The sequence below is a fragment of the Plecotus auritus genome (assembly GCF_963455305.1).
Source record: "Plecotus auritus genome assembly, chromosome: 5".
In the NCBI taxonomy this organism is placed as follows: domain Eukaryota; kingdom Metazoa; phylum Chordata; class Mammalia; order Chiroptera; family Vespertilionidae; genus Plecotus; species Plecotus auritus.
The window spans coordinates 167,146,577-167,169,828 of NC_137776.1; the positions used below are offsets into that span (position 1 = coordinate 167,146,577).

The 23,252-nt window shown below is 40.1% G+C and overlaps 1 protein-coding gene across 1 annotated transcript in view; it reads right to left on the reverse strand.

The window, feature by feature from the left end:
- The window catches only part of SVEP1 (sushi, von Willebrand factor type A, EGF and pentraxin domain containing 1), a 149,887-nt gene that overhangs the window by 93,800 nt on the left and 32,835 nt on the right, over positions 1-23,252 (reverse strand). The window contains exons 4-5 of the mRNA XM_080670648.1: positions 7,178-7,336; positions 5,911-6,090 (exon numbers count right to left, since the gene is read on the reverse strand). Coding sequence (XP_080526774.1) covers positions 5,911-6,090; positions 7,178-7,336 — 339 coding nt within the window. The remainder of the gene's footprint in view (positions 1-5,910; positions 6,091-7,177; positions 7,337-23,252) is intronic.

The following is a 23,252-nucleotide window of genomic DNA, read 5'->3' on the forward strand; positions in this document are numbered from 1 at the left end:
AGATCCATGGTCCTGTACCATATCTCCTTCTTTGATTAACATTCTTTTATTTAATAACAGGATATCAATTCAAATAATATAAAAGAGAACAAGCCTGCATTTAAAAAATGCAAATGCATAATAGGAAGTGACACAAGCAGATCATCAAGGTGCTTATTTATCAATGTACTTACCAATATGTGTATTTGTTCAAGTTTTCAATCATTCACCAGAGGTATAAGCAAGAATTAAAGGGGAAAAGGTACAATCTGTGCTCACAATGAACTCCGTCTAGCTGAAGTGATAGACAAATTAAGTAATAAAAGTAAGTGTGGTGGTCTGTATTGTAACAAGTTGGCTCAGGTGAGAAACACCTTGTCAGAATCTTCTGTGGATCAGGTAAGGGTTGATCAAAAAAACTTTCACTAGCCCTGGCTGGTTTGGCTCAGTGGATAAGAGCGTTGGCCTGAGGACTGAGGGGTCCCGGGTTCGATTCCGGTCAAGGGCACATGCCGGGGTTGCGGGCTCGATCCCCAGTGGGGGGCGTGCAGGAGGCAGCCAATCAATGATTCTCTCTCATCATTGATGTTTCGATTCCTATCTCTCTCTACCTCTCCCTTCCTCTCTGAAATTAATAAAAAAAAATATTAAAAAACAAAACAAAAACTTTCACTAGATTTGGAAGGTGGGAGGAAGAGTGGCCATTGTATCTAGACTCAATGATAGACAAATGCAGACATGTCCTATGGGTCCCAGCTTGTCTTTGCTCGTCTCCATCCCACATCCTGACTGCTGACCCTATTAACCAAAGGTGGCCGAGCATCAGGATGTGGCAACACAGAGGCAAAGCTTCTCTTAGACTCTCCAACACATTTCTCCCTTGTGGTTCCATTTCAGCAGCTGGATGGCTTGGATTCTCATACTGGACTGGCAGTTAACTTCTCTGATACTCCAACTTCTTTTCTGGAACTTCCATTTTCCAGCTCCTTCCAAAATTGTGTGAGGTCTGATTCCTAAAGGAGTCTCTTATCCCCCAACGTGCACCGTGTGCTTCCTGTGCTTTCCTGCCTGACCCTGACACACAGAGCACAAGGGCTAGAATGAGTGAGGACAGGGCCCTCTAAGCCGAGGAGGTTAGCAACGGGAGGGTTTCTACATAGGAACCAAGAGCAAAGGCAGGATGATTGAACAATCAAAGCTGTGGGAACAAAGGGGTGGCTTCCTCAGAGGGCATGGCCATGTCTTCTGGATGCTAGGGTAGAATGTGGATTGTGGGGGGTAAAGAGAAAGGGCCCGTCCTTATCCTAAGGGGGTTGTCCATCTGCTTTTCTCATTGTCTATGGAAGGCCAATAAGTGGAAAGTTAAAATGTAATGTTTTCCACCCTCTACAATGAGGTCTTTGGAAGAAGGGGTAGAGATTTTAACTGTTGACTTTACAAAAATATTTCTTTTAAATTTAAATGTCTTTTTCTCCCCCCCCCCATTACAGTTTGCATTCAATATTATTTTGTATTAGTATTGAGTGTATAGCATAGTGGTTAGATGATCACATACTTTACAAAGTCTTCCCCCTGATATTTCCAGTCCCTACCTGGTACCATACATAGTTATGATATTATTGACTATGATTAACTTTTTCAGTAATGGGATGTGACTTTTTAGCATTAGAAATCATGTGACTGAAAATGTCTTCCCACATAAAAAGCAGCTTGTCTGAGTTTAGAGATCTAGAGTCTACAGTTTTTCTTGGTTTTTTAATATTTGGAATGGCTAGTAAGGGGCAAAAGTTTCTATTTTTCCAGGGCATTCAGAAATTTCACTAAGATTATTTCCAGACATGGATCTGTTTTTAAGAATTTTTTTTTCTGGCACATAGCATGTGATTTTAAACTGAACATCAAAGATTTTTTTTAAAAATCTTTATTGTTCAGATTGTTACAGGTGTTCCTCTTTTTTTTCCCCCATAGCTCCCCTCCACCTGATTCTCCACCCCACCCCATGCCCTTACCCCCCGACACTGTCTTCATCCATAGGTGTAAGATTTTTGTCCAATCTCTTCCCGTACCCCTCAAACCCCCCCCCCCCTGAGAATTGTCAGTCCACTCCCTTTCTATGTCCCTGATTCTATTATATTCACCAGTCAATTCTGTTCTTCAGATTTTTTATTCACTTGATTTTTAGATTCACTTGTTGGTAGGTATGTATTTGATGTCATTTTGTTGTTCATAATTTTTATCTTTACCTTTTTCTTCTTCCTCTTCTTAAAGAATACCCTTCAGCATTTCATGTAATCCTGGTTTGGTGGTGATGAATTCCTTTAGCTTTTTCTTGTCTGTGAAGCTCTTTATCTGACCTTCAACTCTGAATGATAGCTTTGCTGGGTAGAGTAATCTTGGTTGTAGGTTCTTGCTGTTCATCACTTTGAATATTTCTTGCCACTCCCTTCTGGCCTGCATAGTTTCTGTTGAGAAATCAGCTGACAGTCGTATGGGTGCTCCTTTGTAGGTAACTAACCGTTTTTCTCTTGCTGCTTTCAAGATTCTCTCTTTGTCTTTTGCCCTTGGCATTTTAATTATGATGTGTCTCGGTGTGGTCCTCTTTGGATTCCTCTTGTACGGGGTTCTGTGCACTTCCTGAACTTGTAAGTCTATTTCTTTCACCAGGTAGGGAAAGTTTTCTGTCATTATTTCTTCTAATAGGTTTTCAATATTTTGCTCTCTGTCTTCTTCTGGCACCCCAAAAATTCGGATGTTGGTACGCTTAAAGTTGTCCCAGAGGCTCCTTACACTATCTTCATATTTTTGGATTCTTTTTTCTTTTTGTTTTTCTGGTTGGGTGTTTTTTGTTTTCTCATATTTCAGATCTTTGGTTTGATTCTTGGGGTACGTTGATCTGCAGTTGAGTTTCTGTATATTCTTTATTTTAGACAGTGTATGCTTAATTTCTGACTGGTCCTTTTCCATTTTTTTGGCATTCTCATTAAGGTCCTTGAAGGTCTCACTAAGCTCCTCGGAGGTCTCATCAAGTTTCTTGGCGGTTTTTAGAAGATTCTTGAGTAACCTTATAAATGTGGTTCTGAACTCTATGTCATCCAGTAGTTTTCCTCCATTTCTTTCATTCGTGACATGTTTCTTTGTCTCCTCATTTTGCTGCTTCGCTGTGTTGATGGAGTGGCTTTGTGTGGTAGGTGACCTATAGGGGCCAGTAGCTCAGCCTCCCCAATCACCTGAGGTGGATGCTCTTGGTATACTCCTTTGTGGGCTGAGTGCAAAGTCTTGGTGTAGTTAAGCCTTGATTGCTATTGGTACACTGGGAGGAATTGACCTCCAGGCCAATTGGCTGTGAGGACCCGCTGTGTCTATAATGGAAGAACTGCTGCGCTGGAGACACGCTTATGGTGCAGGACTTGTTTCAGTGGGGCTTTGGTGCTCACTGAGTCTGCCTCTTGAATGTGTCACTTATGGATGTGAGGAGTTGAAATCTGGTGTCTCACACTGACCACTAGGTACACTGGCTTCTGGATCTCCAATGGGGTGCAGGTCAGCTACTGTCTGAGGCCACCCAGCAGGAGCTACAGCGAGAACTACAGTTTTCTCCTCTTTGCTTGGGGTTTGGAAGTTTTGGAGCTGTCTGATCCAGGCTGCAAGTTTGCTAGGTTAAGCTGCGATAGGGCAGGCCATTCATATGCTAAAGCCACTGCTTGGAGCTTGGGTGGGTTTGTCAATTGTGCGGGCAGGGTCTCAGGGCGTGACTAGGCTAGGGAGTGGCAAACAGCGATGGCTGCCAGATAGCCGGCTCTGGGTCTCTGACTGCGTCTCTGGGTCCCACGCCCCAGCACAGTAAACAATTATTCCTGTGCCAGCCCTGCAAGCAAGCCACCCTCACTTTCCGACCCCATGGCAGACAGTCCAGCTTCTCCCCGTAGGAGTTTGGGTCCCCCGTGTCTCCCCAGAAACTGGAGTTTGGAGTAATTGGGAGCTTGTCTCCCTTGGGGTTGAAAAAAGCAGCGCTCCCAGTCTCCCGTCACCAGCCCGATTTGCGCGCCTCCGTACCTCAGCTTTTCAGCGCTTGTGCACCTCTCAATGCTGTTTTCTCTTTCCTTCTAGTTGTAGAACTTCCACTCAGCCAGCTTTCCGGTGGTTCTGGGTGATAGACATTTTGTCTTTTAGTTGTAGTTTTGAAATTGTTGTGCGAGGCAGCAGTTTAGGTGTTTACCTACGCCGCCATCTTCTGAACATCAAAGATTTTTAATTGTGTATATTTTCAAGATTTCTGATTAGGGATATATTATGTAATCTTCTGTTAGGGTTTCTTCTCCACTCCATTCTCTTTCTGGATTCCTAATACAAGAAGAGTCTATTTCCTGTGACTATTCTCATGTCTCTTTAGACTATTATATATTTATTTTAATCTTTGAAATTTTGTCCTATTTTCAGAATTTCATGAGTTGATTTTCTAACTTATTAATTTGACTCTTAACTATGTCCATTCATTGTATCAGCAATCTTTTTGTTTGTTTCCTAAGAAATATTTTTGCGCTCAGATTATTCCCATTTCTTGGAATTCTGGTCTTATTTTAGTAATGTAATTGCCTTTGCATCTCAGAGATTCCATGTTTTCCCCCTTTCTTTCAGATCTCCTTTGTTCAATTTTCTGATTCTCTTCGTTTTTTTCCTTGTCTTTTCGTAGATGTAAATGAGAATTCAGACTGGGACCTGATTCAGGCAAATCCACACTTATAGATGGGTTCATGTCAGTAGCCGATAAAAATAAACAGAGGAGGCCTCCTGGGGTTCACACATGACCTTGCGGCGGTAGGCTTCCCTTTTGGGTGCTGGAGCCGAGAGAAGACCAGAAGACAGAACTCCTTACCCTAATCCAGTGAGCTGAGCGATGGGGGGTCTGGGTGCAGTCAAATCCTCAGCAAAGTGTATTGCCAAAGGATGCCAAGGGGAGGGGGATAGGTTGCCAGATTCAGAAAACAGCAACAAAATGCCACAAAGAAATTAGGATATCTAGTGAAATGTGTATTTCACAAAAATCAACAAATAATTTTTAGTATAAGTAGGTCCCAAATCTGGTATTAGATTTATACTAAAATAAAATTATTTGTTGTTTATCTAAAATTCCCATTTAACTGGGGGTCCTGTATTTCATCTGGCAGCCCTAGATAGGGGGTGAATACTGTCTTCAGCAGCTTCATGGGCAGGGATTCTCAAGTCCTGCACCTTGCTCCTCTCTTACCTTTTCTTTGATAGCTTTCTCTTCCAACCCTACTGGTGAAACCTTAGGACGTTGCCTGTGCTACAGTTGTAAGAAGTAGGGAAGTTGATCACAGAGATGGCAAGATTGGAAGTGAACTGAGGTACCATTCTGTTTGTTGTCTCCCTGTATTTAATGTGGGATCCTTAGGTTCTACCTGAGTTACTGTCCCCTTTTCTATGGGTCTGACGATGCTCTTTGAGGTTTCACTTTAGCAAATTCCCACTTTCTCTAGCATGCTGCTATTCCAAGTGCAGGTTAGAGATGGATAAGTTAGCTCATTGCTCCTACTGCAGGCTGTTGCTGTGGTTCCTTAAGTCCTGCAATCACAGCAGGCATCAAAATCCCCTCTCTGACATTCCCCAAACTTCCCCTGGCACCCAGTCTTGGCTGCTTAAAATCTGAGGTTTGGGGTAACCTGTCCATTTCCTTCCCAGGCCGGCCCTTCCTTTGCTCGTTCACAGAAATATAAAAGGCATAATTCATAATGATGTGGTCAATTGAACTTAGTAGTTCTAACTTCAAACTTCCTATAATTTTTTTTTCTTTCTGTGGTCTGTGGTCTACGAAATTAAAAAGAAACAAAGAACTTACTGGTCCATTAGAGTTTAAGTCAAGAAACTCAAGCAAGGCAATCAATAAACAATGTGAATTGGCAATCCGCATACCTTTGCAGGAGCTCTCTGAACCAGACCACAAACCACTGGGTTGACACAAGAGGATGCTGCTTCCCACGAGGTCAAATCCAGGGTGACATCGGACCCCACAGGCTGCATTGAAGTGGTTGTGGCAAGTGTTTTGGATAAAGTAACCGTTTTCTGGAGGCTTCAGGGCAGGGCAGTGCACAACTAACATTTATAAAAGTAAAATGAAAAAGCAAAGTTAGCCTTTGTCTATGAAGCATCCACTACCCCCCACTTTGGGGGGACAAATCTAGGGTGACGTCAGACCCCACACACTTCTTTGGTTTAAGAGGACAGTTTATAGATACGGCTACTTTATCCACAGAATTCCCACTTGCATTTGAATTTCTAAGTGCGTACTGTATCTGGAAGAACCCATATATCTCACTTCCATTAGGTATTTACTCCCACTTAAAATTTAAAAACTAAATATTATTTGGTATGCTTTAAACATTTTTTATTTTGATATATATGTGGATATAAAATTTTCTAGTTCTTAGCTTTCCTACGCCATTAGCTATTTTCTTTCTTAATTAACGTGGCATGAAATAAAAACCAGATAAGGCCAGCAAAGGGGTGTCTGCTTCAAATCCCAAGATTCACAGCTTCTTATATATGTTATAGACTAATTCAGCCGTGGGCAAACTACGGCCCGTGGGCCGGATCCGGCTGTTCTATCCGGTTCTCTTGCTCTCCCCTCTGCTCCTTTAATTTGAATTTATATTAGTTCACACAAACACTCCATCCATGCTTTTGTTCCAGCCCTCCGGTCCAGTTTAAGAACCCATTGTGGCCCTCTAGTCAAAAAGTTTGCCCACCCCTGGGCTAATTAAATGTTTTTAATTTTTGATGTGAATAACACTAAGACACTTTACTTATAAAAATACTTTCTTTAAATGGATTTAACTATCTCCAGGGCCCAAACTTGTTCTTTTGTTACTCGAATTTGTTGTTAAAAACTTTTGGCTTTTTCCTTTTAATTCATTTTAGAACTTTTCCAAGTGGGTAAATCTTTCTGGTTTCATAGTTATATCATTCCTGGCTCAGATCTCCTTTCTCTGGAGCAAGAAATGGGTGTGTTCAGTGATAAGAAATGCTACTTAATAAGAGCAAGGACTCCCCCCACCCAGATATGATTAGAGAAAGAAATACTAAAGATCATTTTTAAATGAATTAGATGAAAATACCAGCATCCTATCCCTCCAAGAGACCCACTTTTCTATTTCCTGTTTACCAATGGGGGCAGGCTTACCCTCGCAGGTCTGGCCGGATGCCCGGTAGCCCTCCTTGCAGACGCAGTCCTGGGGGGACGTACTTCCGGGTGGAGAGGTGTGATTTTCATCAGGGCACGGAAGGCAAGTGCTGATGCCCCCTGGCACACCTTCTGGTTTGAATGTCCCTGGCGGGCAAGCTGTGGGCAGGCCAGAGAAGTCCGTTTTATGTGGTGCATCAATTGATAATTAGCAACATTTTGGAGATAATTAGAGAGGAAAAACCAAACAACAGCTTTTCATAGTAAAAATCATATAATTCAAGAAAGGACAGTTGCCACTTCTTTTTGTTTTGTTTTGTTCTTTAAAGAATGATGGAGTTTGTTATTTGCAGGTTATGAAGTGGCCTCTCTGTCCCACAATTAGTTACAATTACAACACAGCACAGCATGATATGTCTGAGCTTTTTTGTGGGAAAACTCCAAATAGCAATGCATATAAAGGGACTAAAAGAAATGAATGACACTGGATGCATAAAAATATCATCATAATAGGTATGCTCCATATTCCATCTCTGCCCACCCCAACCTGTGTAGCTCCATCTTCCCCACTGCACCCCCTGCACCCCCTCCCAGCAGATATGCAAAAGGCACTAAGCCCATACTTTCTGTTCTGAGCCCTTGACAAAGGACAGGAGAAAGTGAAGGGCTTGAGGAAGATAATTCAACTGATGGGAAATAGGCCCTTTGAAGAAACAAGAGTTAGAACTTTGCTTTCCCCAGGCTGAAGAAAAAAAAGAAAAAAGATTAAAAGCAGGATCTAATTGATCTTGCTTCATAGCCTCCCTTTGCACTGACAACATGGCTTTGAATTTGTCACTTACTCTCTCTGGAGTTACATATCTGTAAAATAACTCAAAGTTAAGAATTCAATAATGAAGAAATTGTGGAATAAAGGAACTGGCAGTGCTCAGTTAAGTCAATTAAATGTAGCTCAGTCAAGTATGCATTTGATTATTTAAAAACAATAGCAAATAAGTAATGTGCACCACTATCATGACATCTTATATAAACTCAATTAATCCTCACAGTTTTAGTAAGTAATATTAATAATTACAATATGTTATTACTGAATGCATTAATTTAATAGTTTTATGACAATTTTAAAGATGAGAAAATGGAAGCTTAAAGGGATGTGAAGACTTGACTAATGTTACTCAATTAGTAAGTGACAGAACTAGAATTTTTGTTTAGACCATAACATTGATTTATTGGTGAATTTTTATGACAAAAATTCAAAATTACATGGACCTTGCTCTTAATTAGCAAGTCAAGTATTTTTAAATGGTAGCATACTCTCTTTCTCTATTGCTATTTGTTTAAGGCTTGTTTCTGGGTAATAAGATCTGGCTTATTTATTTTGTTAAAGACTTTATTTTTTTAAGGTTTACAATAAAATTGAAATAAAGGATGCAGTTGTAATTAAAAAAAATATTTATGCAACATTTATTATGTCCCAAGGACTATTCTACATATTTTCTTTTTAATCTCCTTAAGGACCTATGAGGTAACTAATATTATTAACCTCATTTTATAAATGAGAAAAGTAAGGCACCAAGAGGTTAAATCACTGCCAAAGTTGCACACTGAGTAAGTGGAAGAGTTGGAATTTGAACCCAGATTATCTGGATCCAGAGGCCATGTTCCTTTTTTTTTTTGTAATCCTCACCTGATTTTTAGAGTGGAAGGGAGAGGGAGAAACAGCAAGAGAGAAACGTGGATGTGAAAGAGACACATTCATTGATTGCCTCCGAAACAGTCCCAATCAGGTCCGGGGATTGAGAGGTACATGTCGCTGAGCAGAATTGAACCTGGGACACTTCAGTCTGAGGGCCAGCGCTCTATCCTCTGAGCCAAACCAGCTAGGGCCCACAGGGCATGTTTTTTTTTTTTTTTTTTTTTTTTTTTTTAAACATATTTTATTGATATTTTACAGAGAGGAAGGGAGAGGGATAGAGAGCTAGAAACATCGATGAGAGAGAAACATCGATCAGCTGCCTCCTGCACACCCCCCACTGGGGATGTGCCCGCAACCCAGGTACATGCCCTTGACCGGAATCGAACCCAGGACCCTTCAGTCCGCAGGCCGACGCTCTATCCACTGAGCCAAACCGGTTTTGGCCACAGGGCATGTTCTTTACTCCTACATGTGCTGTGCCTCAAACCAAGGTTTCCTGTCTTAACCATTATAATATGCTAAAAATATAAATTATCATTATTGAGAGACAAGGTTTATTAGAAAAATAACATTCTAAAATTCTTGATTATATTTTAAAACAGAAGATAGTATTTTTGCATGACATATAGTAGAAAATTCTAGAATTAGATCAATTTATTATTATTTAAGAATAAGAAACATTTTAAAAATAATTATAATGATAATATGCAAAATGCTTCAGCAGAAAGGGAACACTGCTGCAAAGCATATTATTAAATATTGAATCATTCATATTATTGAATATTTCTTTCTGGAAAAAGTTCAATAAATATTTGTGCAGACCCTCAAGAAGATGCAAAACTACATGGTTTCCTTTAAACAGAAATCAGCAGCTGTAGGAGAAAATGATTAAGTTGTAAATGCACAAATGGAAAAGAAAATATACACTGTAATAGCAAAATTAAAATTGTCATTGGATGCAGTAAAAAGAAGCTGTAAAGCTCCAGAACAACAGAACTGAGTAGACTCAGGAGAAGTAATAGTTGTGATATTAATGCAAGTATTTATTCATTACCTGAAGCTTAAGAGGAAAAAAAAAACCATCATCAAATTCCAGGCAAAATTAATAAAAAGTGATTCACACCCAGGATAAAGAAAAGTATTACAAGCATCTAGGTAAGAAAAACAAGTTACTTACAAATGGGACAGTCAAACTGATATTTCATTTTTCCTGTACAAAAACAAATGCCAGGAAAAAGATATACAGCTACATGGGGAGAATATTATAAGCCTCAAATTCCATATCTGAGCAAGTTATTGGTAAATATGAGGAAAGAGAAAGACATTCGAGGATATGTATGACTTCTGGAAATAAAGATGTATTTCACTGATTGAAAATAAAGAACTCAGGTATGGGGGAAATGACAATAAATTGCTTGAGATTAAGCAACTAGTGGAACATATAATCTATTGCCAAATCTCTTACTAACATAACTGTAAAAATGAATATCAAATAAAGCCCATCGTTATAAAGAAGGCCATATGCTCCAAGAAATAAAATAATCATCTTTGTATAATATTAAGAAGAAAGGTTTAAAATATGAGAGAAACTCAGAGATGGGTGAGAAGATGAAGAAGGTGATGTTCTCATTTCTTTTCATATACATCAATGTGATAAAACTGAAAGAAAATCATAGCTTCAAATTTGCACATAAAAATCCACGTAAGCATGAACAGAAAAAGAATGCATAACCTCCAAATCAGGGGAGGGGAAAAAAGGACAAAGGTAAAAAACATAGGAAAATAGAAGAAATATCAGAAAGCATTAGAAACAAAGGTGATGGAAGAGTATCAAACTCATCAGTCATTATGTCTGTCCCCCAGAGTATGTTACCCTTACCTCTGCTCTGGCACACGTCACATTGTATGTAACATAAGCACTTGTCTCTCTCTTTTAGTGGCCAACATGCTCTTGGAAGTTCAGTCTTCCAGTTTTCTGACCCCAACCATTACCCATCCCATAGCCTGAGTCAGCAGTCAATCAATCAAAGGAGGGCAGGAGAACAAGCTCTGTTGGAAGGTGGAGGGTGGGTTTAGTTGGAAGGAGGACTGAAGTCAGAGAAACTAACAGGGTGAAGTGAAAGAACATTAGGCTTGGAGTCAAGACAACTGAGTTGCAATCTTGGCTCTCCCACTAACAAGCTGTGGGTCACTGGCAAGTGACTTTGTTTTCTTTTCCTACAAAATACAGAAGTTACAATTAGTGATGTCTATGACATTTCCAATGCTAACATTTGGTGATTCTATAAATAGAAAAAGACTGAAAAGTAAGTTAAAAATACCTTCCATATTAGTCAGATTATGTGTACAGATTTTATAATTTACTTTAAAATAATATTACACAAAAAGGAACTAACCTTACTCTATTACTCTCCAAAACCTTTTGAGTAATCAAGAATTTACAACACTGGAGACCAGTGTTTTGGATAAAAATATACAAAGCACATTTGGAAATATATTGTGAAATTCATAATGATAATGGAAAACAGATTTGAGAACTATTTAAAGGCATTGCACAATTCTGGTGGAGAGGTGCAATCAAACTCTCTGATTCCCAAGGGGGTAAAATTCCTCATCTAAAACCAGGCAAAAGTGAAAAAATGAAACAGACTGTGGTTTGAACAAGTTCCACAAGTGATGATAAATGGCTAGGGTATGTTTTTTTCTTTTTAATATGAAATGTTTCCTTCCTGGAAATGAACCAAATATTATTTCTTAATTGCTGTTTTTGTTGTTGTTAAAATAAGCACTTTCTCTTTTCAGAAACATCTTGGCAGTTACCAGCTACTATTACTGGAAGTGTGATTCTTGAAGCTAACATTAGGTTTTTCTTCAACTGATAACTCAGTTCTTTGGCGGTAGTGAATTAAAACATCAATAAGTTTGGAACATGTAAAATACAAAGAAGTCTTCATTCTCTGTAATCTATCCTACCCACTAAATATCAATTCCTTAAATGACTATTTTAGTTAATATTAATTACACTATACAATAATTTACATTTCATTAAATTATTTCCTATTCATAATCTAAGATTCGTTTTTAAAAAAATCTTTATAAATATTAACAGCCTCTGTTCCTTGCGTAAAGGACCAGTGGCATCAGCTGCCTATAGGCAGTGCCCTACACAACTCCAAGGGTGCTCATTCACGTAGATTACAAAAGTATCCAGGAGTTGTGCAACTTAAAAGCCCTCGTTCCTAGTATACCTAAGTAAGGCACCAAGCAGGTTCCTGGGCCCCCAGAGAAAGGCTCTTTATTATTACCATATTATGCTTCTCAACCTTGTGGATTTGTTCTGAATAAGGAATCTATTCCTACAAATAGTTGTGCTAGGATTTTTGTTTGTTTTTTTATTAAAATTTTTTAATGTTGACACTATTGTAGATGTCCGCCATTTCCACCCCTTTGGCCCACCTCCATCCACCCTGCCTCCCCTTCTCTTGGCCTTCACCACACTACTGTCTCTGTCCATGGGCTATGAATATATATTCTTTAGCTAATCCCTTCACCTTCTTTATCCAGTCACCCCATTCCCCTTCCCTCTGGCACTATTTTGAGCACAGGAATCCACTGCACTAGAAGAGAAACAATTTCTCCAAAGCTGAGCCAATATGTTCACAAATATCTATAATAATAGAAGCGTAATACGCTAATTAGACTGGATGTCTTTCCAGACGACCTTCTGGACAAAGCTGGGGCTGCGAGGGAAGTCTGGGTCCCGGGTGCCGGAGGGAAGCCGGTGCCGGCAGCCGGGGGAAGGAAGGCCTACTCTTGTGTGAATTTCGTGCATCGGGCCTCTAGTAAGATTATAAGAGACAAGAACCTAGACATACATACAAGGAAGTTTGGGGGTTTTTTTAGACAGACAAGATGCTTTCTATTTTCATCAATGAATTAGGTGAGGAGACTTGTAACTGCCCCGGGTTCTGCATGTCCAAATCTGTGTGAAATGAATTAGCATCCTGCCAATCACCCTCAGATTGCTTAGCTCATTTGGCTGGAATACAGACTACTGGGAGAAAACTGTGAATTTGAGCAACTGTGCGGTGCCATAGCAGCAAATGGCCCTAGCTGCAGGACACCATGTTGCAAACCTAAACACCTGCTCAGACTAGAAAGGAGATTACTGATGGATTAGGACGAGTCTATCAAAAACCAAAACCAAAACCCTCAGAAGACTGTGTCCAAAAGAAGATGCATCAGCAGTTAACTGTCATATGTTAAGAATTAATACATGAAAAACATTTTAAACTCAATAGCTCATTCTCATATTATTTTACATTCCCATCACCATGGATAAAAGTACACATTTTACTGTACTCTCAGTAGCACTGGGGATTACAGTTTTTAAAACTACCAGTTGATCATTATTTAAATGTGAAGTCCTGTGAATTTCAGGGTAACAGCGTTTCTACTTAAACCCAGAGTGGAGATTCAGACGTGTGTAGGCCCAACAGAAGTTTATTTGCAAAAAGGACTTGAGAGCCTTATGGGAGAAAACTTCCACCATAGTAGGAGTAATATTCAGAGTGTTACAGCCCAGAATGGCATGACCTTTGATCAGTGAGAAACAGACATAGTGGTGGCATTAAGCAGAGTTCTGCAAGCCCGCCTATCTGCCAAATGCACTGGACTGCCAGTGAACCTAGAAAAGGGGTTGGGTCAGTAAAGGGGCATTCAAGGGGCTCAGGGCAGCAGCTCTTTACCCACCAGTACATAAGGATTTCAATATTGTATCAACTTTCACAACTGTACTGATGCATATCTGCTGAATATCAGCCTGTCCTGAGGAACAAGAAAACTGCTGCACATTGGACCTAATAACACTTGAACTTAGCAGTCAGAAAGGAAGGAAGGTTCTGAGTATAGTTCAGTGTTGACACATTTGTTTCCCTGTGGGTCTTAATTTAAAGAGTGGTAAGTTATACCCAGCCTGTGTGGCTCAATAGTTGAGTATTGCCCTAAGAACCAGAAGGTCACTATTTGATTCCTAGTTGGGGCACATACAAGCCTGAGTTGTGGGCTTGATTTCTGGTAGGGAACATACAGAAGTCAGCTCTCTCTCCTCACTGATGTCTGTCCTCTCTCTCTCTCTCTCTCTCTCTCTCTCTCTCTCTCTCTCTCTCTCTCTCTCTCTCCTTTCCTCTCTGAAATAAATAAAAAAATATTTTAAAAAGAATTATTTTAAAAATAAAATAAAGAGTGGTAAGTTATGAGTAAAGTCTCAGGCCCTAGTTGCCTTTGGTATTTCCTTTCCTCATCGCCTCCACCTCACTTTCGTAAGACTTTAAGGTCTTTGGGGGTTTGGAAATGTGGATTCTATCAGTTGCTGTTTTCCATGTCCTTTGTTGCTACACTAACTTAAAACATTATTTTATGACTTGATTGATTCTGTAACCTCCATACCTACAACCTCTTCTTTTTCTGGCCACAGAGGCCAAATTGCATTTCCTACAACAAGGCTCCGATCATGCCACTTTCCTGCTCCAACATCTTCAATGGTTTGCAGGTGCCCATTAACCAAAGGCCATCTCTGTAACCGGGATTTAAGTCCCAGCACAGTCTGGTCCCTACCCCTTTCCTTTCTTGCCCCCAATACCATCATGTTCATATATTAGCCTGTTTTTCCTTTTATAGAAGCTACCTCCAGTCCCCATCACAAGTCTGCACTTTCCTTTCTCCACAATACTACACCCCATTTCTAACTGTCCAAATTCTATCTTTCAAGCTCAGTTCAAATCCCATCACCTCCATAACTAAATGTCAATATTTTTTGAACAGCTGTAGCATTCTGTATATCATATATTCCACATCACTTTTATTGTTGTTTAACACAGTGGTCGGCAAACGGCGGCTCGCAAGCCACATGCGGCTCTTTGGCCCCTTGAGTGTTCTAACGCCACTTCTTCAAAATAGACTCGCCCAGGCCGAAAACCGACTTCTGCACATGGGCCACGAAGTTTCAATCACACTGTACGTGCGCACCCGCACGTGGTATTTTGTGGAAGAGCCACACTCAAGGGGCCAAAGAGCCACATGTGGCTCACGAGCCGCGGTTTGCCGACCACTGGTTTAACATCAGTTGCTTAGAACTGGATTAACCACAGTTCTTAGTTCATGACACACATTCTGACTTCTTTCTAGTAATCACAGCTTTTTTTTTTTTTTTTCATAATAAGCTACTTTAAAGAAAGTACTATACAGCAATCATATTTTCCAAAGTACCTAAAAGACCTTTGATAAATAGTTAAAGGAGCCAACAAACATATTTAAATGACTTCCTTCTGTAGTGTCCATAAAATCCAACTCAAAATGATCCATTTTGTGTGGTCTAATCTATCGCACCTTGAAGTACTCCACTCAGCTAGTAATTTTTTTCCTTCCATATTCCCATATTAAAATGTTTGGATTATTTTCTGAATAATGTGTGTGTAAATAAAATTGCAATTATTTTACTTTGGCAACTGTAATGCTTTCAACATATTAAATTTTACCAGGCCACCACCTTTCTCCCCTTTCATCCATTAAAGTAGGGTGTGGTGCTAAGGATCGAGTGAGAATCCTCAGATGGGAATTCTGCTAATTATTACTAGCTCTGACACTGTCTTACCTGCTCCAAGTTGTATAACCAATTGGAGAATTGGATTTTCCATCACGACAACAGGGATGATTATGTTTGTATCCAAGTAGTTGTAAAACTAAAATTTCATGACCCTCTGTAGGGATGAAAAGGATATGACAGGTAAAGGGGTAATAAAGATACAGAGAAGAATAAGAGAGAACTTTGTCTGAACCCTTACGGCCATTCTAATCTTAAATAGATGATTAAAAAGAAAGTACCATGTTATATGACAACAGATAAGAGGGATGTTATCCAGATTTGAGGCAGGTGCAGGTGATCAGGTAAGCTTTTTTTGATCATTAAGATTTCAGAGGTGAGACCAGAACCATGAATAGAAGTGAAGGGAGGTGTAGAAGCAGGGTGATGACAGTCCAGACTGGGATCAATATGTGTAGACCCAAAGGCAAGAGAGAGAACGCTTGAAAAAATAAGAGTTCACTCTGGCTGGAGTGCAGAGGAGTGAGCCTAGAAAAGTGAGTGCCAGACGTCACATTCAAAAGCTTCGAGTTTATCCTTAAAACAATAAGAAAAATGACAATGTTTTCATTTAGGGTGTGTGTCAAGATCATTTTGGATACTTTTGGAGAAATATTTTGAAGGATATAATTTTTCATTTTCAAGCACATGGTATACTTCACTCACTCCCATATATCCCTACAGATAAGGATGATTTAAGAACTTTGAGCTATGATTAAGTAATGTTTTTGCTTAATTGTGTTTATGTTTTCCTCCACAATTCTTACAAAAGTCATCATGGGGCATAAGATATGTGATCAATGCAGATCACTATGCTTCCACAAAGGCTATTCCTAATTAACGCATACAGAGCAGTATCACTGTTGGATTGATAGCACCAGGAAAAACCTGTCCACAGAGAAGAAATGGTACACACACAATCAGAGGAGTCTGTTCTCAGAAAGATGAAGTAGATAAACTTTTCTTAGTCTTCCTACCAAGTACAGCTAAAAGCCCTGTAGGTTATACATAAAATAAACAGAAAGTGGCATAAAGGAAGGCAGACCAGTGAGGGAACGAGATCCAAGAACCTTCCTGATGGTGTGCTCCTTGAGCTTCCTTCTTCCTTGCATATCCCAGACTCAGAGAAGAAGGTGGCGATCCCAAAGCATGAGTGGGAATGGGGAAAACACCCCAAAAACCAAACAACAAAAGGATGAAGGAAATAGCAGCTTCACAAGATAGATCACATTTAGACAATAACCACTGAACTCTTCTCCTCTAGCTAAACACCACAGAAAAACTGTGGTCCAACCTCAGCCATACCAGGCAGAGGCTAAGTGGAACCTAGACTTCTACTCTTGCAAAGCTCTAGTGAGCACCCCAGTGACTCTGCCCGAGTGCTATCAGAGAAGATTAAGCAGACAGAGTGGTCCTTTATGCTAACAGAGACCACAGGGGTGAGGATTGTGTCTCACTTCCACACTCACCCAGAAGTAACAAGGGGTCCCACTGCAGTGGTGTTATGGTAGGAGAGTCAGGACTTCCACCACCAACCAGCAAAGAGGTCACCGCCTTGCACTGTTCGTGGAGGCCATGTGAAGAGCCACAAAGAGGCCCTCCTAGCCCTCCCAGCCAGGATGCTATCAGTGGCAGCTTAGCAAGGAGCCAGAACTTCCATCCACATCCAGTGGTAATGAGGACCCCGGATACACATACTTATCAATGGGGGCAAAATGAGGAACCTGAATTCTATGTTCACCTGGCAGAAACAAGGCAGTGTTCTTCATTCCTCTTCCTCTGCTTAGAGGAATGTTTACATAACATTTTAAAATTCCCCAAAATTATGGAAATGGAGAATAGATTAGCGGTTGCAAGAGGTAAAGGGGGCTATTAGGGGTAGGAGGAAAGAGCATATTATGGGTTTTTGTGGTGATGGAGCCTTGCCTGCATCAATGACAATATTCTGGTTGGGATATTACACTATGGTTTTGCAAGATGTTAGCTATGGGAGAAACTAGGAAAATGACATAGGTGATCTCTCCATATTATTTCTTACTGCTTATGACACTATAATGATCTCAAAAGAAAAGGTGTAATGAAAAACAAAAAGCAAAAGGCAAAAAAACATAATTTCTAAGTATTTCAGAAATAGTCAAGAGATAGAAACTGCATGTTGGGGACTGGGGTATTTTTTTTTATACCTCCGCTACACAGCACATGGACTTGGAGTAAGCATTAATAAATTTTGAGTGAATGAATAAGTAAATAAATAAAGCAAAGTGCATGTTTAGATACTAGAACACAGCATATGGAAACTCTGCTTGGTTCCCAACTTCCTGGGAATTTTCCACTCCTTTTTTGGAGAAGCAAAGGTGAACAAGTCTACTGACCCTGAGAAGCACTGGCTTAGAATCAAAGGAAGCCATCTGGAAGGCCGCGTTCAGCAATAGGAAGTGGCTAATCACACATTTCTTTCTTTCATGTTCTCTAGTTACTGAGATTATTTTTGACATTTAGCCCTAAACCCATGGTATTTGCCTGTGTGTATGTGCACCTGTGTAAAGCTATTTGCATGTGTTGATGACTGAGGGTGTGGGGTAGTGTTTCAATGCATGTAACAATGCAAGATAGCATTCCAGGGTATTATGGATTTTTAGACTTAAGGAATTATTTAATAAATATATAAAGTAAACCAGTACTACTATACTACCGTATATGTAGCATAATGTTAGTGGTTGGGAAATTTTCTGTTACCTGATATTTATAAATTTTGTTAAATTATGGAAGCAGTTAAATGAAAATAAATTATTAACTATAGAAGCAGTTATAAGACAGACTAGAGGCCTAGTGCATGAATTCGTGCACGGGTGGGGTCTCTCGGCCTGGCCAGTGATCTGGGCCGACTGGGGCCGGCCAGCCGGGGGGAGGGACTATGGGAAGTTGGCTGGCCCGGGCCATGGGAGGTTGGCAGTGGGAGCACACTGACCACCAGGGGGCAGCTCCTGTGTTGAGAGTCTGCCCCCTGGTGGTCAGTACGCATCATAGTGACCGGTCGTTCAGTCGACCAGTCGTAATGGTCACTTAGGCTTTTATATATATATTTGTAAGGTGGCAAGGTAAATACTTCAAAATCAATAAATTTGTATAGAAAAACATTATGTTTAAAAAATGCAATGAAATCCCATTTATAATAAGAAAACTATATATTGCTAAGAATAATTTGAAGGAGAGTAGTGTAAAATTTTACTGAAACTGATATATGAATAAGAAGAGCAATTTATAAATTTATGTTAGAGGAATATACCTCTCCAATCATTCTAATACTCATGTATACTGTTCATCATATTCTGTTCCATCAAGGTGTCCATAAAGCAGTGGTTAGGCATGAACAAATATCCCTGACCTCCAACCAATCACACCTCTCTTTAAATAAAGCACAATAAGCAGGTCCTCTAAGAAGCTTGAAGATGCAATTTCTCCAAAATTTGGATAAAAATACATAAAATAATTTAATCAAAACTTGTTGAATTGTAAATTTTTATAAAAACTTGTAATACTTTAATTTCCCCCAAACATGATTCATTTGAACAAACTGCTTCCAAGTGAAATAGTAACGGGTAGTCTTTTATTAAGTCCTTTTAAGGTCTCTTTGGAGGACTTTGTAGAAATTTGAGAAAGTGAATGATTGTAATGATTGGGTAACAACTCCTTTTGCAAGCTATAAGTTTTCCAATTCTTCAGTTTCAATCAAATTGAAAAAGGACCTAAGGGAATCATCACTTAATAGATCATTTATAATACTTTTTTGATGATAGATAACTCATGTTATTTTTGGCATGGAACTCAGGAGGAACTCAGAGAATTTAGTGACATCAGTTTAACACGACTCTTTCAAGTCCCATCTACATATTTGTATGAAGAAGTTTGTCAGCACTAAAACCTATAAAAATAGAAATAAAATTGATGCTGTATGCTGTCATTCTAATAGCAATAAGACTGTCAAACCTCAGAGGGAAGGTAGGGGAGGGTGGGGGTAAGGGGGGGGAGATCCACCAAAGGACTTGTATGCATGCATATAAGCCTAACCAATGGACACAGACACCAGGGGATTGAGGTCATAAGTAGGGGGGTGGGGGGTCAATGGGGGGATAAGAACACATATGTAATACCTTAATCAATAAAGAAAAAAAATCCATGGATACATGAATTAATAATCCATCGCATTAAAAGATGAATCTCCAATAGTATCTTATTTTTTATGTGTAGTAAGTATCAAAATGTACATGTTTGACAAATTATATACAAATCACAATTATAATAATAACTCAGTCTAATAGCCATTTGGTCATAGAAAATTTAAAAATTAGTTTCAATTTATACTTACAATTTCTGTAGCGGAGAAGTGGAATGCTGTGTTCAATAAAAGGCTTTAAGACATAAAAATATATTGCATTCGAATAGAATTATGTGATGGAAGTAGAATGGAAGAGATTTTAAGAAAAGAAGCCATGCCAAGTTTTAAACAACTTGCTTGTTGACAAATGCATACTTCTAGAAGGAATCCAATTTGCTATGGCATTTTATTTTCAGTGGGTACATTCCAAAGTGATAAAATAGTGTCATTTTAAAATGTCAAAAGAGTACTATGGAGATGCCATCTTTTAAAATCCTGCCAAAAAAGAATTTAGATGGCTCAGGGGTACATGGGTTTTCGATTTCTTTTAGGAGTTATGTGAACAGAGACCCTTGAGGACTACTGATTTGGCAGATGATGTTTTCCTAGTGTGTCCTTTTCATTATTACTGGAAAGAGTTACCAGTAGTGGGGATGGGGTAAAGAAGAAGGGAAAAGGAAAATTTTACAGTAATAAGCAGGATTTGGTCATAATACTGATTTTGACAATTTTAGAATATTGGGTGAATTTTTGTATGTATTTCTAAAGAACACTGTATTCTGACTTTGGGAGGTTTCAGTTCAAGACGGCGATGTAGGGAGATCTTGGGTCACCCCCTCCCAAGAACACACCAAATATGCACCTTCATATGAAACAACTGCCTCTGAAAAACACACAATTAAAAACTGTCTGAGCATCAGGCGAAGAAAAGAAGGCCCAGGTGGAAGCAGGTAGAAGAGGCTGAGACACAGTGTCACCCTAAATTCCATCCCTGGAATGGAGCCCCACATTTTGGAGGGAACTCAAAACCCAAAGCTTCTCCCTGAAGAGCAAAAGCTTTGAACCCCACACTTGGCTCCCCAACTTAAAGCCCTGCACCTGAGAGATGAGCTCCCATAACATCCACAAGACTGCAACAAACTGAGAAATGTCTCTTAAAGGGCGACTCACCGGCACCAGGGCTCAGCACAGAGGCAGCTGGTCCCGAGGTGCCCAGATTTATGTGAATGAGGCTCATTTGCTCCTGAAAGCATGGGCCTGAGGGGCAGACATCTAACCAAGGTAGGGTTGAATGACATGGATCATCTAAGGCCCATGGGCAGGTGGGCAGCATATTCATCCCCTCTCTCTGTCTTGCTTCAGCCAGCGGGCACCATCTTGCATTTTTTCTCCCTTATCTGTCCTGGCAGACACCATCTAGATGCTCTCTCTCTTTGCCACACTCCAAAGGGCCAGTATCTCCCTGAGGGGGGCTTTGACACACATGTAGAGCCCCAGTTTTTGCTGCTACCACCCAGGGGATACCCCATGATGGCCTGGCTGTAGTGGGCAGGGAGCTGTGTGCTTTGGTGCCAAGACGCTGTAACAATTGGAGAGACAGTTGTCAGCAAGGCAAGCTACCACCCCAGGGCACTGCACAGACAGCAGACTGAAACAGTCCTTCTGCTTAAGAGGCCTCCTACGTGTTTGTCCTGGAGCTCTGGCCTGGGGGCAGGCTTCAGGCTTGGCACACAACCAGGGGCCTGCCGGTGCTCTCAGGTAACAAAGGCAGATGGATGCCATTTTTGCTCTCTCCCTCCACCTCCCTGCAGCTCACTGATATGTCCCAGAAAGGAGCGTATACATTTGTCTGGAGCCCCAATATATATGACTGCTGCCTAGGGGAGACCCCCACATTGCCTAGCTTTTTGGCTTATGGTCCCATAGGAATGTATACATTTGCATACTTCCAAAGCTTCTACCTGAGGGTCTTGGCATACCCTCAACGCCTAGGAGACATTAAAAATAAAATGGGCTCCTTCAGCAATCACAAAGGTTTGAAAGACAACCAAGAACCACGGTCGGGTTGAATCATGGTTCATCTCCTTCAGGAGGCCATTCCTTCAAGATTGGGAGAGGTGGCTGTTTTATCTACTGCACAGAGACCAACACAGAGAGCAGAATGAAGGAACAAGGAATAGATTCCAAACAAAGTAACAAGATATAACCTCGAGGGAAAAAACCTTAAGGAAACGGAGATAAGTAATTTACCTGATAAAGAGTTCAAAGGAATGGTCATACAGATGTTCATAGAACTTGGAAGCAGACTAGGCCAGTGGTCGGCAAACTCATTAGTCAACAGAGCCAAATATCAACAGTACAACAACTGAAATTTCTTTTGAGAGCCCAATTTTTTAACCTTAAACCTCTTCTAACGCCACTTCTTCAAAATAGACTCGCCCAGGCCGTGGTATTTTGTGGAAGAGCCACACTCAAGGGGCCAAAGAGCCACATGTGGCTCGCGAGCCGCAGTTTGCCGACCACGGGACTAGTTGAACACAATGAGAACTTCAATAGAGAGAAAGAAATACAAGAAAGTACCAAATATAAGTCACAGAGCTGAAGAACACAACAACTGAGCTTAGAAATACAATGGACTGACTTCGGAGTTTAGTGATATTTCACATTTATGGTCTAATTCTGTGTGTTTTCCTGTTACAAAATGATGATGACTGGAAAATACACTCCCAGGACTGTGATATCTGAGCAAACTAGCCTCCTCTAGGCAGCAGTTAACCATTCTGGTCCTTAAGTTGATGGAAACCCATGTCAACATGCTAGCAATATTTCCTCATAAAAAGCAAGTGGGAACACATTCTACAAATTCCTTACACCTTACAAATCCATTATTAGTCACCTCTGGGGATGTTTTGGGGGGAAATCAACTAAACTCTGCTCAGAGAACAAGATTTCCAAATGTTTTGGTTTTCATTCAAGAATTTCTAGAGCTCTCTGTCCTCTCTCTTTTCAAAGAAATTATATAATAATACTTAGAAAGGAAAGTGTGTGTGTGTGTGTGTGTGTGTGTGTGTAGGCTGGGAGTGGGGATTTGTCTGCCTATGTTTACATATATAATAAGATATTCTCAAGTAAATATTCAAGTGTTTCTATTTCCTAGTTATCCTCCTTTTATGAAAAACAATAGAACTGGGGCTTTGGCTCGTATCTAGCTCTCAGCCTTGGCCCCCATGTAGCTATAATTTTCAATCTGCTAATTATTCCAAACTCATTGAAATGGAGTCAATATCTGCAAAGAGCAGTGTCCTCAAATGCCTATTGTCTCCATGCTCTGTCTCTCAACTCCCTTCAGGGGAAACTCAGAACAGCTGCAACCGCTTGGATTTACAACAGGAGTTCACAGACTATTCACAACCGATGGGATGATCCAGCCATTTAAAAATGACCAATCTAGTGCATCCACGGTTCACTGCATTTGACTTATTGTTGACAAAGTTAAACCACATGTAAATATTTTACATTTAAATGAATTAAATACATTTTAAAAACGCCTTACCATGTGCCTTTTTGCTAGGGATCCTGTGGT